Raw genomic sequence first — 13,482 nt, forward strand, 5'->3', positions numbered from 1 at the left:
AGGAATCAGTCTTGCCCCACAGCCAGAGGTAAAGAGGAACATAGGGTAATCTCAGATTCAATCACCTGATAATAAAGAACTTTTCCATATTGTTACTCATAATTCACCCAAATGCACGGCAGGGCTGTGAGGATTTATTTTTTTGTTTTCTGTCTAGCTGCCCACCCCATCCTGAGGACTTTTTCTAAAGCATAAATCCTGGGCATTTCAAGTGAAACCTTGTGGATCCTCAGACACAAGGGGATGGTGCCTTCAATGCAGTGTCCTTCAGAGAGGATAGGCAAAGCTGGTCTCATTTGACCTGTGCTGGCAACACTTTGTGGTGCAGGACAATTGCCCTCAGAGGTTCATAGAGGCACAGATTCATAGAATATCCTGACATGGAAAGGACCCACAAGGATAACCAAATCCCACCCCTTAATCGGTACATGAACACCCAAAAACTGGTCCATATGCCTGAGGGGGTTGTCCAAATGTCTGTTGAATTCTGGCAGCCTCAGTGCTGTGACCACTTCCCTGTGGTGCCTGTTCCAGTGCCTATAAAACCGTGACAATGCTGGGAGTAAAGGAATCCAGGTTCAAAGGGCACATCTCCAGACCCCTCACCCTGTCCCTGTACCCCCCTACCAGCCAAGCACACCGAGGGCTCACTCCATGTGCATCTGAAAGCCCCATCCCCTGCCAGCCTGGAAACAAGAACAGCAGCAGCACGGCCAGGTGGAGAAGCCAGGAGGAATGCCAGCGTGCTGCTGCCACAGAAGGCAAGGCCAAGGTGGGACAGACACTCAGCAGACCCTCCTGTGCTGCAGCTCTGCCTGCAGAGGAGGCAGCTCATGCTAGGGACACCCGGGGTTGAGGGCAGAGGCTCTGCTGGTGGGAGAGGAGATCAAGGGGTGTCCCAGGGAAGGTGCCTGCCCTGCAGGGGATGGCAGGGAGGTGCCTGAGCCCTCCCTTGCACAGCATTTCTGGCAGTAGCTCCCTCTCACCACCTGCCCATGTCCCTGCTGGGAGCTGGTTCTGTTTCCCCATTTCTCCTCTCTGTCCATACTCACAGACCCCATCCCTGCCTCCCCTCCACTGCAGGAATCTGAAAGCTACAGAATGCAGCCATACCCTTCAAGTAGCCCCTGCCTTGGTGTTCCTTTTGAACAAATCAGGTCATAAATTCCATTCTCTGAAGCATCTTCCACTTTGTGCTGGAGTAACAGAGAGAACTATCCAGAAGATGATATCAGGCATCAGATATGCCAGCTGCAGACGACCTCGCTGCAACTGCATGTGCATTGCCCTCATGCCAGAGACTCACGGTGCCAACAGCCTGTAGATCTGTCCTGCCACAAGCTGCCCTCTGTTGTTGCGCTCCTCACTGCCTCCAAGCCCTCTCTCCTTCTCTCCTCTCCCTGTGCCACCTGCGGTCAGAGCCCCCAGCCCTGCTGCGCTGTGCAGAGGAGCTGCTCCTGGGCAGAGCTGTCTCTCTGCAGCGCTGCCCGCTTGCCAGGAGCTCCCCTTGGTCCCAGGAGCCCAGCCCAGCTCAGCAGCACAGCACCTCACCATAACATCACTTGTTGGGCTCCCTCGAGGTGTCCCCAAGACCTCAGGGCTGACAGCTCCTGAAGGCAGCAGGGTCTCTCCTGGGGTGTGGTGTTTGAAGCAGACTGAAGTCATCACCGACTGCTCCTCGCTGAACATGGGAGAGATGCATTTTAGAAGTGTGATTTGTGCTGTTAGAGTCTGGTTGTCAAGCATGTTGTGCTTTAACCTGGCAGGCAGCTCAGCACCACCCAGCTCACCCTCACCCCCCAAAAGCTCACATGTTGAGATAAGGACAGTTTGATAGGACAGAAAAAGAAGAGAGAATAATGATGATAATAATAATAATATGTACAAAGCAAGGATGCACAATGCAATTGCTCACCACCGTGCTGAACGTTGCCCAGCCCGTGCCTCTGCAGTGGCCCCCTTGACCATGGCCAGCCTGCATCAGGATCCACTGTGCCGGTCTCTTATTTTTTTTTCAGTGCAAAATCATATTTTAGAAGGATTTGGTACATGGTCTTCCCTTTCTCAAGAACAGCCTCTGCTTTCTAACCCCACATAATGATGCCATCAATGTACTGCTGGTGTTCAGGAGTTTCCCCCAGTTCCAGGGCGGTCTGAATCAGTCCATGGCAAATGGTAGGGCTGTGTTTCCACCCCTGAGGCAGTTGATTCCAGGTGGACTGGACTCCCCTCCAGATTAAAGCAAACTGTGGCCTGCATGCTGCTGGCAAAGGAATGGAGAAAAATGCTTTAGGGATATTAACTGTGGCATAGCAGTAGGCTGCCTTTGACTCCAGTTTGTATCGATGGGCGAGGGGGAGATCATCAGGGATGCAGGGGATAAGGTACGGGATGACATGCCATCCCACTCACGCCAGCTGAACACCAGAGCCGGCAAAGGATGCCCAGAGCCTAGAGAGGGAACTGAGCTTAACAGGAGAGCTACCGTAGGCCCACATGGACGAGTTAAAGTTGCCCCATCCAGAAAGGCAGACACATTAGGAGCCCAACTCAAACACCTCTATGTAAATGCACGCAGCATGGGGAATAACCAAGGGGAACTGGAGGTGTGTGTGCGGTTGCAGGGTTATGATCTCGTTGCAATGACTGAGACATGGTGGGACATCTCCCATGACCAGAATGTGGCCATGGACGGCTTTGTGATTTTAGTGAGGACAGACCAGGAAGGCGAGGTGGTGGAGTTGCTCTTTATGTCAGTGAGCAACTGGAATGTATGCAGCTCTGCTTAGGGGGGGACGAAATGCAAGTCGAGAGCCTATGGGTGAGGATCAAAGGGCAGGCCAACAGGGGTGACAGTGTGGTGGGTGTTTACTACAGGCCACCGGATCAGGAAGAGGAAGTGGATGAGGCCTTCTGCAGGCAGCTACAAGTTACCTCATGTTCTCAGGCCCTGCTTCTTATGGGGGACTGGGTTAGAGGGGATTGAGTTAGAGGTTATTTAGGCAAGGTAGACACCCAGAAATCTATGGGTCCCGATGGGATGCACCTGAGAGTGCTGAGGGAACTGGCAGGCATTATTGCTAAGCCACTCTCTATCATGTTCAAAATGTCTTGGAGAACAGGAGAGGTGCCTGAGAACTGGAAGAAAGCCAACATTACTCCAGTCTTCAAGGAGGGCAAGAAGGAAGACCCAGGCAACTACAGGCCAGTCATCCTCACCTCCACCCCTGGAAAGGTGATGGAGCAGCTCATCCTTGAGGCCATCTCTAAGCACATGGAGGAAAAGAAGGTGATCAGAAGCAGTCACCATGGATTCATCAAGGGGAAGTTGTGTTTAACCCACCTGGTAGCCTTCTACGATGAGATGACTAAATGGATGGATGGATGGATGGATGGATGGATGGATGGATGGATGGATGGATGGATGGATGAGGGATGGTGGATGTTGTCTACCTTGACTTCAGCAGGGCTTTTGACACTGTCTCCCATAACATCCTCCTAGGCAAGCTCCAGAATTGTGGGATCCATGAGTGCACAGTGGGGTGGATCAAGAACTGGCTGGATGGCAGAGCTCTGTGTTGTGCTCAACGGTGTTGAGTCTAGTTGGAGGTCTGTGGCTCGTGGTGTCTCCCAGGGGTCAGTACTGGGTCCAGTGCCATTCAACTTATTCATCAGTGATCTAGATGAAGGGACAGAGTGCACCCTAAGCAAGTTTGTGGATAATACAAAACTTGTCAAGGTGCCTGACACATCAGAGGCCTGTGCGGCCACTCAGACCTGGACAGGCTGGAGAGTTGGGCAGAGAGGAACCTCATGAGGTTCAAGAAGGGCAAGTGCAGGGTCGTGCACCTGGGGAGGAACAACCCCGGGCACCAGTACAGGTTGGGGGCTGACCTGCTGGAGTGCAGCTCTGCAGAGGGGGACCTGGGAGTCGTGGTGGAAAAGTTAGCCATGAGCCAGCAATGTGCCCTTGTGGCCAAGAAGGCCAATGAGATCCTAGCCTGCATCAGGAGTGTAGACAGCAGTTCAAAAGAGGTGATCCTCCCCTTCTGCTCAGCCCTGGTGAGGCCATACGTGGAGTACTGTGTCCAGTTCTGGGCTCCCCAGTACAAGAGGGACATAGAACTTCTAGAGAGGGTCCAGTGTAGAGCCACAAAGATGATTAAGGTATTGGAGCAACTGTCCTGTGAGGAAAGACTAAGCAAGCTGGGTCTGTTTAGCCTAGAGAAGAGGAGACTGAGAGGGGATCTTATCAACCTTTATAAATACTTGAGGGGACAATGTGAAGTGGATGGGGTCAAACTCTTCTCAGTGGTGGTGAGTGATAGGACAAGGGGTAATGGGTATAAATTGAATGACAGGAGATTTCATTGCCATATGAGGAAGAACTTCTTTACAGTTTGGGTGCCAGAGCACTGGAACAAACTGCCCAGAGAGGCTGTGGAGTCTCCTTCTTTGGAGATATTCAAAATCCACCTGGATGCGATCCTGTGTAACATGCTCTAGGTGAGCCTGCATGAGTAGGGGGGTTGGACTAGATGATCTCTGGAGGGCCCTTCCAACCACAACAATTCTGTGATTCTGTGAAATAAATAAAAAGATGTTGTGTTGTTGTTCTTCTCGGTGTGTAAGTAGTCCTCATTTTCAGAATTTTGTAGCTTGTCTAGAAGATTTATGTTTTTTTTCATTGGTCTGGGACATGTCCTAGCAAGATGAGGACATGTTCCCTCTATGCAAATATAAAATTATACAGATATTTCCAAAAATGCATGTCCTCCCAATAACTTAAGTGGAGAAATTATATCCCCCAAACATGTTCATATTGTCATATTTCACATCTACATTTCATATCTAAACGGAACTGGGAGCAATAAAGTCTTTAGAGGTTGAATAGATCCTGCCTTTACTTCTTTCCCATTGGGCTACAGCTGCTAGTAGTTTCCTCATATCATCTCTGTTTATGACCCAGAGAAATCTGACACCACAAATGTCACTCAAATGTCACTCTGGCACCTCCAATGTCACCAGGGGTCTGCATCTGAACATCTCCCTCCTGCCTTCCACCTCCATTAAATGTGCTGGGAGCTGAGACACGCAGCAGACATGTCTGGTTTGTGCCCACGTGAAGCAAGACAAGAGGAATCCCAACTCCTGTGGGCTTCTGTGAGGCATGGGAGAGACAGCTAAGACCCCTTCTAGCCTGTGGACTGCAAACGAAGAATGAGATGCCTCGGTTGACTCAGATGAAAAACTTCCCTCATCAGGGGGAAGGCAGATCCCTCCCTGTCCTTGCCTGGGTGTTCTGCCTAAAACTAGGACATGGAAAGGTGATACTTGGACCTCATACTTTTTCTGATATGAGAAACGACGGTGCTGGAAATGAGTTTTCTTCACCGGCAGAGGGACAGAACATCAGTGATTGCTTCAGTCTGTTTCAAAGTTGATTCCCCTGGAGGCCCAGGGACTTGTCAAGAGCTCCCTGTGCTGCTGAGCTGGGCCAGGCTCCTGGGACCAAGGGGAGCTCCTGGCAAGCGGGCAGCGCTGCAGAGAGACAGCTCTGCCCAGGAGCAGCTCCTCTGCACCGCGCAGCAGGGCTGAGGGCACTGCCTGCAGGGGACAAGGGCGACTGAGAGAAGGGAGGGAGATGTTAAAGGCAGTGTGGAGGGGGGATGCTGAGAGCTCACTGCGGGAGAAATCTTCCCAGCCCTGAACAGGGTAAGTCTCTGGCTGCGGGGCAACGCAGCTGTTGTTCCTGGTGCCATCTCCAAATTTGCTGGCAAATCTCACAGCCTCTGGGAGCTTTCAGGAGGACACTTAGAGTGTCTGAGATAAGAGAAGATTGACTAATTATATAGCAGGTTTTATTACCCAATGCTGTCAGAGGGACAGGACATGAGGGTTCCTTCTCACAGGCTGACTGCAGGCTGTGCAGCCGGGGTTCAGGCAGGGGTGCCCAGGGCTGTGGTGCAGAGCAGGGTCCCTGCTGTGCCCTAGGGGCTGTGTGCCGGGGCAGGGCCTCTGCCGCCTGCCAGGCTCAGCACCCAGCCTGCCTGGGGAGCTGCCCAGGGCAGTGCGGGGAGAAGCTGTGGATGGAAGGACCAGAAGGCCAAGGCAGAGCATGGTCCTGTTGCTGACAGGGGGCTGCTACATGGGCCAGGATGCTCACATCACCACTGCAACCCCAGGGCATTTCTGGGGGAGATTCTTGAAAGGGAAGTCCAACTCCTGCACTACCTGAAGGGAAAGCACACTCTGGGGTCTCTTCTTTCACTTTCCTGCCCTGAAGGTCTCTCAGGACAGGTGAGAGCTGTTCCTTAGCCACCAAACACAGGGAGATGTCCCTTTAAGTCTCCAGGCACAGGAGGTGTCTGCAGAGTAGAGCTGAGCACACAGCAAGTGGGACAGGGTCTGTGAGCAATGGCAGGGAGGAGATGTGGGGACAGGGAAGCTGCTGCCTGAAATGCCAAGGGAGGGGGGGTTCAGGCACTCCCTGCCAGGCCTGCAGTGCAGGCACCTTCTCTGCAGCAACCCCCTGCTCTCCTCTGCCACCCAGCACAGCTTCTGCCCTCAGGGGCTTTAGGGCATGAGCCACCTCCTCCTCAGCTGGACCTCCAGAAGAGGAGAGGAGCCTCTGTCCTGCAGTGTGATACACAACGAGGAGGCTAAGAGTCCCTGCCCTGCAGTGTCACTACCATAGCTGAAATGCAAGCTCAGAGAGTGGTTATTTCTGTGAGAGAAGGAGTGGGTTTTGCTCAGAGAAGTTTCTCTAACTTTTCTCTCTCTTTTTCTCAACGGACCGGTCCCAGAGACAGCAAATGTCCAACAGCAGCTTCCCCACAGAGTTCCTTCTCCTGCCATTCGCAGACACACGTGAACTACAGCTCCTGCACTTCGGGCTCTTCCTGGGCATCTACCTGGCTGCCCTCCTGGGCAACGGCCTCATCCTCACAGCCGTAGCCTGCGACCACTGCCTCCACACCCCCATGTACTTCTTCCTCCTCAACCTCGCCCTCCTCGACCTGGGCACTATTACCACCACTGTCCCCAAAGCCATGGCCAACTCCCTCTGGGATACCACTACCATTTCCTATGCAGGCTGTGCTACCCAAGCCTTTCTGTTAGTCTTTTTCATCTCAGCAGAATTTTATATTCTCACCATCATGGCTTATGACCGCTACATTGCCATCTGCAAACCCCTGCACTATGGGACAATAATGACCAGCAGAACTTCTGTCAACATGGCAGCAGCTGCCTGGGGCAGTACTTTTCTCTATGCTGTGCTGCACACTGCCAATACCTTTTCCCTCCCCCTCTGCCAAGGCAATGCCCTGCACCAGTTCTTCTGTGAAATTCCCCAGATCCTCAAGCTCTCCTGCTCAGATGCCTACCTCAGAGAAGTTGGGCTTCTTGTGGTTAGTGCTGTTTTAGCATCTGGGTGTTTTGTTTTCCTTGTGCTGTCCTATGTGCAGATCTTCAGGGCAGTGCTGAGGATTGCCTCAGAGCAGGGCCAGCACAAAACCTTTTCCACATGCCTCCCTCACCTGGCCGTGGTCTCCCTGTTTCTCAGCACTGCCTTTTTTGCTTACCTGAAGCCCCCCTCCATGTCCTTCTCGTCCCTGAATCTTTTGCTGGCAGTTCTGTACTCGGTGGTGCCTCCAGCAGTGAACCCCCTCATCTACAGCATGAGGAACCAGGATCTGAAGGATTCAGTTTGGAACCTCATGACTGTTTTTCAGAAGTGATAAACTGTCTATCTTCCTTCTCATACCACTCATAATATAACTCATTACAGGTGAGATGTATTTTTTATTTTTTTCTCAGTTTGCTTTGCATTTCTTCTGGTAATATTGTACAAAAAGAAATGATTTGTTCATCTTCTTCCATGTAAACACCCACCTGTCTTGGGTGACTCTGAGACTTAGTGAAAACAACTTGTATTTAAAGTGTGTTTCAGATATATTTAAGTAAAAGAAAGGACCCTGCAGTGACTTGCTTGTCTGAGATCCTCCCTCAGAGACCTGTGGTGGTGCTGCAGGGGCACTTAGCTGTGTGATGAGGTGGGGGGAAAAGAGTCCTGGCAGAGCAGCAATGCCAGAGAGCCCCAGGGCTTGGTCTTTCCCGAGCTGCTCTCTTTCACCTCCCATGCTCTCCTACAGAGCCCTTGTGTTGCTGTGAGGACTGATCGCTCTTGTCGCTTGCTCACCGTGCTGCTGTGGGGCAGTCCTGTGTCCACAGGCAGGGACAGGCCAGGGGCACTTCTCTAACACAGCTGGCTCCGTACCAGCATCTCCAGAATAAAAGGAGATCTGCTGAGGGCAGTGCCTGAAGGCTCAGCTCTTCTCCCATAGATACTCTCATGGATACTGCAAAGGAGTAGACTCGAAGGAGGCTCCTTGATTTCCTTGTTTCTTATCCATGAGTCTCTGACTCTGCAGAAGGCCGGCTATCTGTGCGCACCCTCCATAGCCAAAGAACCACTTGTGTGGGAGGCAGTCAGTGGCAGTGCCCCCCACCAGCTGGCTCTGCCTTCCCAGCCTGACCAGCACGGCCCTGCAGAGTGCCCCCACGGCCCCACGCACCACAGTCCCCTCACTCTGCAGAGCAGCACTGCCAGCTCGGGGGCTGTGGGCAGCATGGGCAGGGGCTGCAGGAATGGCTGCTCAGGCCAGCCCAGACGTGGTGGGCTGGGGCAAGGCTGTGTGGGACATGGGGTGTCCTGGGAGCAGAGCAGGGTGCTGTGTGTGTGCGGTGGTGCTGCCTGAGGAGCCCCAGGGCCGGCAGTGTGGTGCTGTGCTGGGGAGTGGGGCTGGCTTGGGGGGCTGCATGCTGTCTGAGAAGGTGGATCGGTAGGGTTTATCTCCTACAGATGGCAGCAGCAGGGACACTGCCACTGACCTCCCCTTCTTTGTTTCCTGTTTGTGTGCCATCGCAGCCTGGGCTGTTCTGCTGGGCTGGGCTGGGTTGGAGAGAGGACAGGGAGTTGCAGAGAGCAGTGGAGGGGCTGGGCTCATCTGGCCTCCTGGGAGAGACAGGGAGGACCAGCAGAGCAGGGGCTGGGCTCGGCCCTTCTCTGGACACCCTGGGAGATCCTGCTCTAGGGTAATGGTACCAGAGCAGCCCCTCACAACCACTGCTCCCAGCACTGTGCTCTCCTCCCAGTTCACACAGGTTTTTTTGTTCCTCCCGCTATTGAGACTAAATGACTACATCTGAAGTCCATGTTTGCCTTGTCCATCTGAGACTGCCCATGGTGTGAGTGTGGTGAGATGAACCTGAATGAGCCCAAGTGCCATAGGCTGTTTCCACAGGGTGCCATCACGGGCAGTGGGACAGACAGAGTCTCAAGATCACTTCTTTTTGGAGGTACGGTCCGCTGGGAAACCAGCTGAATAAAGCAATGCTAGTTATCACGACTTTCACACTAACTCCTTCTCAACAGAGAAGTTGCAGAGTTCTCAACATTGCAGAGTTCTCAACATTGGCCTAAAATATATATTCAGTTCTTAATTCAATTTCCCACGCAGAGGTGGCCATTCCCTTCAGGATGCCCTGGAGGAACTAAAGGCTGCATGAGGAAACATGAGTCTGGATGTGCGGAAGACCTTCTGAAGCATGAGCTGGTTGGCAGGCAGAGTACCTGAGGGATTGTGCAGGGCATCCCCTGCACCCACTGCTCCTGGGGGGGCTGGGAAGAGGCCTCCAGAGCACAACAGCTCCTTATGGTCCTGTGGATGCTGGCTGTGAGGTCACTTCTGTCCCAGAGCCTGGCTGGCCAACAGCAGGGAGACAGAGCCTCTGAAGTCATAAAGGCCATCAGAAAGCTGCCCCCAACATGGTGACACATTACAGGAGGCCAGGGAAAAGCTGGGTGAATAAAGGTGGGAGACCTTGGTGAGAGAAGAGGGACTTGGCTAAGAAAAAGGAAAGATTTTGAAGAGTTAGGAGGGGCTCGGGTAAGGCTGATGCTTCTGCAACACTCACTAGAAAAACATTCATGTCATGTCCTGGCAATTTTTCTAACCAGGAACCTGAAAACCTGATGATAACCTAATGCCATCTCTCACCCTGAAAGGAATCCACAAGTCTAATCCAGTCTAATTCACAACCTCAAATCTTACCTTTAACTTAAGCCCCCAAACACATCACCGGTTACCACTAGTCTTAACCAATTCCTCTAGTTAATCCCTAGCCCTTAATCACTAACATTAAACTGCCAGCCTTAACACCAACCCTTGTCCCATAACAAACCACATAATAAAACCCTAATCAAAAATCTACCCCACGCCTTAAACACTGTCTGGGTACTCAAACCCTCCCTCTAAGACTCTGCCCAATCCCTAAACATGGAAGGAAGATATAATCCCTAAACACTAACTACTTAATCCACACATCCCTCATTACTGCTCTATTATCACAAAACTGAAGCAGTTTCACCCCATGAGGCTGGGCAGGCTTGAGAGGTCCTGCAGCAATCACTTGGTCTTGGAGGAGGAAGGTGAGGTGACATGGATCTGGTCAGGTCACAGGACTCAAGGAGGAGATGGGTGGGGATGCTCTGCTGCGGTCAGCTGTGCCTCAGGACCTCAGGAGGCAACAGGAGACCCATGGCTGTGCAGGTGGGTGTCAGGGCACTTCTGCCTGAGAGCCTGGTGTGCCACCTTCAGGCACGTGTCTGGTCTAAGAGGGTGTCATTTTAGCTGTCATAAGGAACTGAGGAGCCACTCACATGCAGCTAGTGTAAATCTTTATTTCAAAGTCATTCCTGACCTAGCACCTAACAGAGCTTCCACATAGGTCTGTCCAATCCTTTGAGAAACTGAAAGGCCATCAGGAGATGTATGGCAATCCTTTGAGAAACTGAAAGGCCATCAGGAGATGTATGGCCTTGGAGGATGACAATGACCTTGCTTTTATCTTGTTAGGTGCTGGGCCCCAAGCAGGGTGCCAGTTTTGGATGTTCTTATAGGGTGTCGATTTTGCCTTAGAAACTCTGAATCCAGTAGGAAGCAATTGGCTTTGGTGGGGACTGTGAGGTCACTTCTGCCTCTGGAGCAGATAGGCCAGCATCAGAAGCATGGCTGGGCAAGGCACTGGGAGGTCCCATCTTTCTGAGGTAGCTGCCAGGCCAACCCTTCCCTCCTGGCTGTTAGATGGTCTTTAAGTGCCTCCTGGTCTTTAAGTGCCTACCTGCCTCAAAGAGAAATTCTTGGTGGTGAGGGTTGGGCATGACAGGAGAGATATGGTAGTGGAAAGGTTGTGCTATAGTGTCAGAGGTCACCTGGAGGGAATATGTTTGTAGAGGAAATATGGGTTTGTGTTTCAGGGCACAGCCTGAGAACTGAATGCAAAGAAATTCCAATATGAGAGCCAGGTGAGAAAGCAAGATGGGTGTTTGTAGCCTACAGGGAAACAGGTGTGGGATAGCATAGGACAGCCAGCGGTGGCGATGGACAAGGGCACTGGCAAGGCGAGAGTTAACCAAGAAAACAACGGTCTTGTGCCCTTGGCTATGGCAAGTGTCTCTGCCACCAAGGCCTAGGAGGAGATGTTGTTCTGTAACATGACAATACAGCTGGTTCCTCATCTCCTCTTTGCACCTCTTGAGGGAGGACAGGAAGTGTCACACCACTGTCTTTCACTTGGCACTGTCTACCTCACATCCCACTGCCCAAGGTAGAGGCTGGAGCCCCACATGAGGACAGGAGATCTCTGCCCAGGGCTGGCAGCAGGCCTTGGCCTTTCTGCTTGATGAAACAAAGCCAGTATTTTCTCAGACTCAGAGTCACTGCACAATTCCTTAGCCTACCTGTAATCATGGCCTCCAATTACCTGCCCTAAGGAGTCCATGGGCCTTTGTCAGAAATGGCCCTCAGCAGGACCAATCAGTGCTTTGACGGACTTTGGGGTTTGGCTTCTGACTTGGGTTTTCTGAGAGATTTCATCAGTCTCCTCTCAGAAGCTGAAGGTGTTAAACTTGTCAGCAACTACACCTCGGGCTTATTAAGACACAGAAAGGCCTAAGAGTCTCTTAAGGAGGTCTGGACAGGTAAGAGAACTTTCACCCTGTACAGACAATCTTGCTCCTCACCTCCCCACCTCGCACCATTTCTCTCATTGATCCCCTAGGACTAGCATCACTTCTCCTGACATCAGACTTCTCCATTGAAATCTGCAGTTGCACCTTGTAGCTCCTTTGTCCCAACTCCCTCCTGCTTTCCTTAGAGAACAGGCTGCACACAGGTAGAGAAGGATGATTCTTAATTGCAAGCAAACTAAAATAAAGTATGACAGGATTTAATACTTAATAAAGCAGACTCCTTAAGTTTATGGTAGGTCCATGCCATGTCCAATGAAGCTCATCTCCCAAAAGGTATAATCATATTATTTTCTTTCAGTCTTTAGACGTGAAAGATTATGTAAAAATAAAGTTTAGAAGTTTCCTAGAGATAGTTAGTCTACATATAGCAACGGGAATCTTTGGACTCCCTGAAGTTCCAAGCAATGACTATATTATGGAATAATTGAATCAAAGAATGAAAGAATCTTGGAATGATTTGGGCTGGAACAGGACTCTAAGGTCATCCAATCCCTCTGTCATGGGCACAGGCATCTGTCACTACATCAGGTTGTTCAAAGCCCCTTCCAAACTACCTTTGAACACTTCCAGTGATGGGGAATCCACAACTTCTCTGGGAAACATTCTAATGTCTCACTACTCTCACTGTAAAAGTATCTCCTTATATCCAATCTAAATCAGCTTTTACAGCTCAAAAGCATGACACCTTGTCTTGTCACTACAGACCCTCATAAGGCTCTGGGGGGAACTCATTGCAACTTTCAGTACTTGAAGGGGACTTATAAAAAAGATGGGGAGCAACACTTTGCTCAATTGGATGACAGGACAAAGGGGAATGGCTTCAAACTAAAAGAGGGGAAATTTAGATTAGAGGTTAGGAGGAAATTCTCCCCTCAGAGGGTGGTGAGGCAGTGAAACAGGTTGCCCAGACAGGTTGTGGGTGCCCTGTTCCTGGAGGTGTTCAAGACCAGATTAGATGAGGCCCTGGGCAACCTGATCTAGTGGGTAGCATCTTTTCCTATTGCAGGGGGGTTGGAACAAGATGAGACCCCTTCCAAGCCAAGCCATTCTGTGATTCTATGAAAAGGCAGCAATAAGGCAGCAATAAGGCCTCCCTGGCACCTCCTCTAGGTTAAACAACCCCAACTCTCTCAGCTTTTCTTTGCATGGGAAATCTTCCAGCTCTCTGATCATTTTCATGGCAATCTTCTGCAGCCACCTTAACAGCTCTATGTCTTTTTTTTTGCATTGGGGATCCCAGAACTGGATGCAGTACTGCTGGTGGGGACTCTCTAGGAAAGAGACAAATAAAGGAATCACCCCCCTCGACCTGCTGGTCTCTCTTCTTCTCATGCAATGGATGATGTTCTCTTTCTGGGCTGCAGGTGCACACTGCCAGCTGATAG

At 51.3% G+C, this 13,482-nt stretch overlaps 2 protein-coding genes and 1 long non-coding RNA gene across 3 annotated transcripts in view; 2 read left to right on the forward strand and 1 right to left on the reverse strand.

Annotated features, from left to right (window-relative positions):
• LOC308184368 overlaps positions 1-13,482 on the reverse strand; it is a 342,195-nt gene that overhangs the window by 314,569 nt on the left and 14,144 nt on the right. The gene's annotated exons all lie outside the window — the stretch shown is intronic.
• Positions 29-13,482, forward strand: part of LOC308184346 (olfactory receptor 14C36-like) — a 62,991-nt gene continuing 49,537 nt past the window's right edge. The window contains exon 1 of the mRNA XM_080571402.1: positions 29-6,300. The gene's annotated coding sequence lies outside the window, so the exon portion shown is untranslated. The remainder of the gene's footprint in view (positions 6,301-13,482) is intronic.
• On the forward strand, positions 6,292-7,849 carry LOC308184358 (olfactory receptor 14C36-like). Its single transcript, XM_080571412.1, has one exon. It carries the CDS (start codon positions 6,816-6,818, stop codon positions 7,740-7,742), a length of 927 nt encoding a protein of 308 aa, XP_080427538.1. The 5' UTR covers positions 6,292-6,815; the 3' UTR covers positions 7,743-7,849.

Source organism: Anser brachyrhynchus, assembly GCF_964034855.1.
Source record: "Anser brachyrhynchus genome assembly, chromosome: 31".
Lineage (NCBI taxonomy): Eukaryota > Metazoa > Chordata > Aves > Anseriformes > Anatidae > Anser > Anser brachyrhynchus.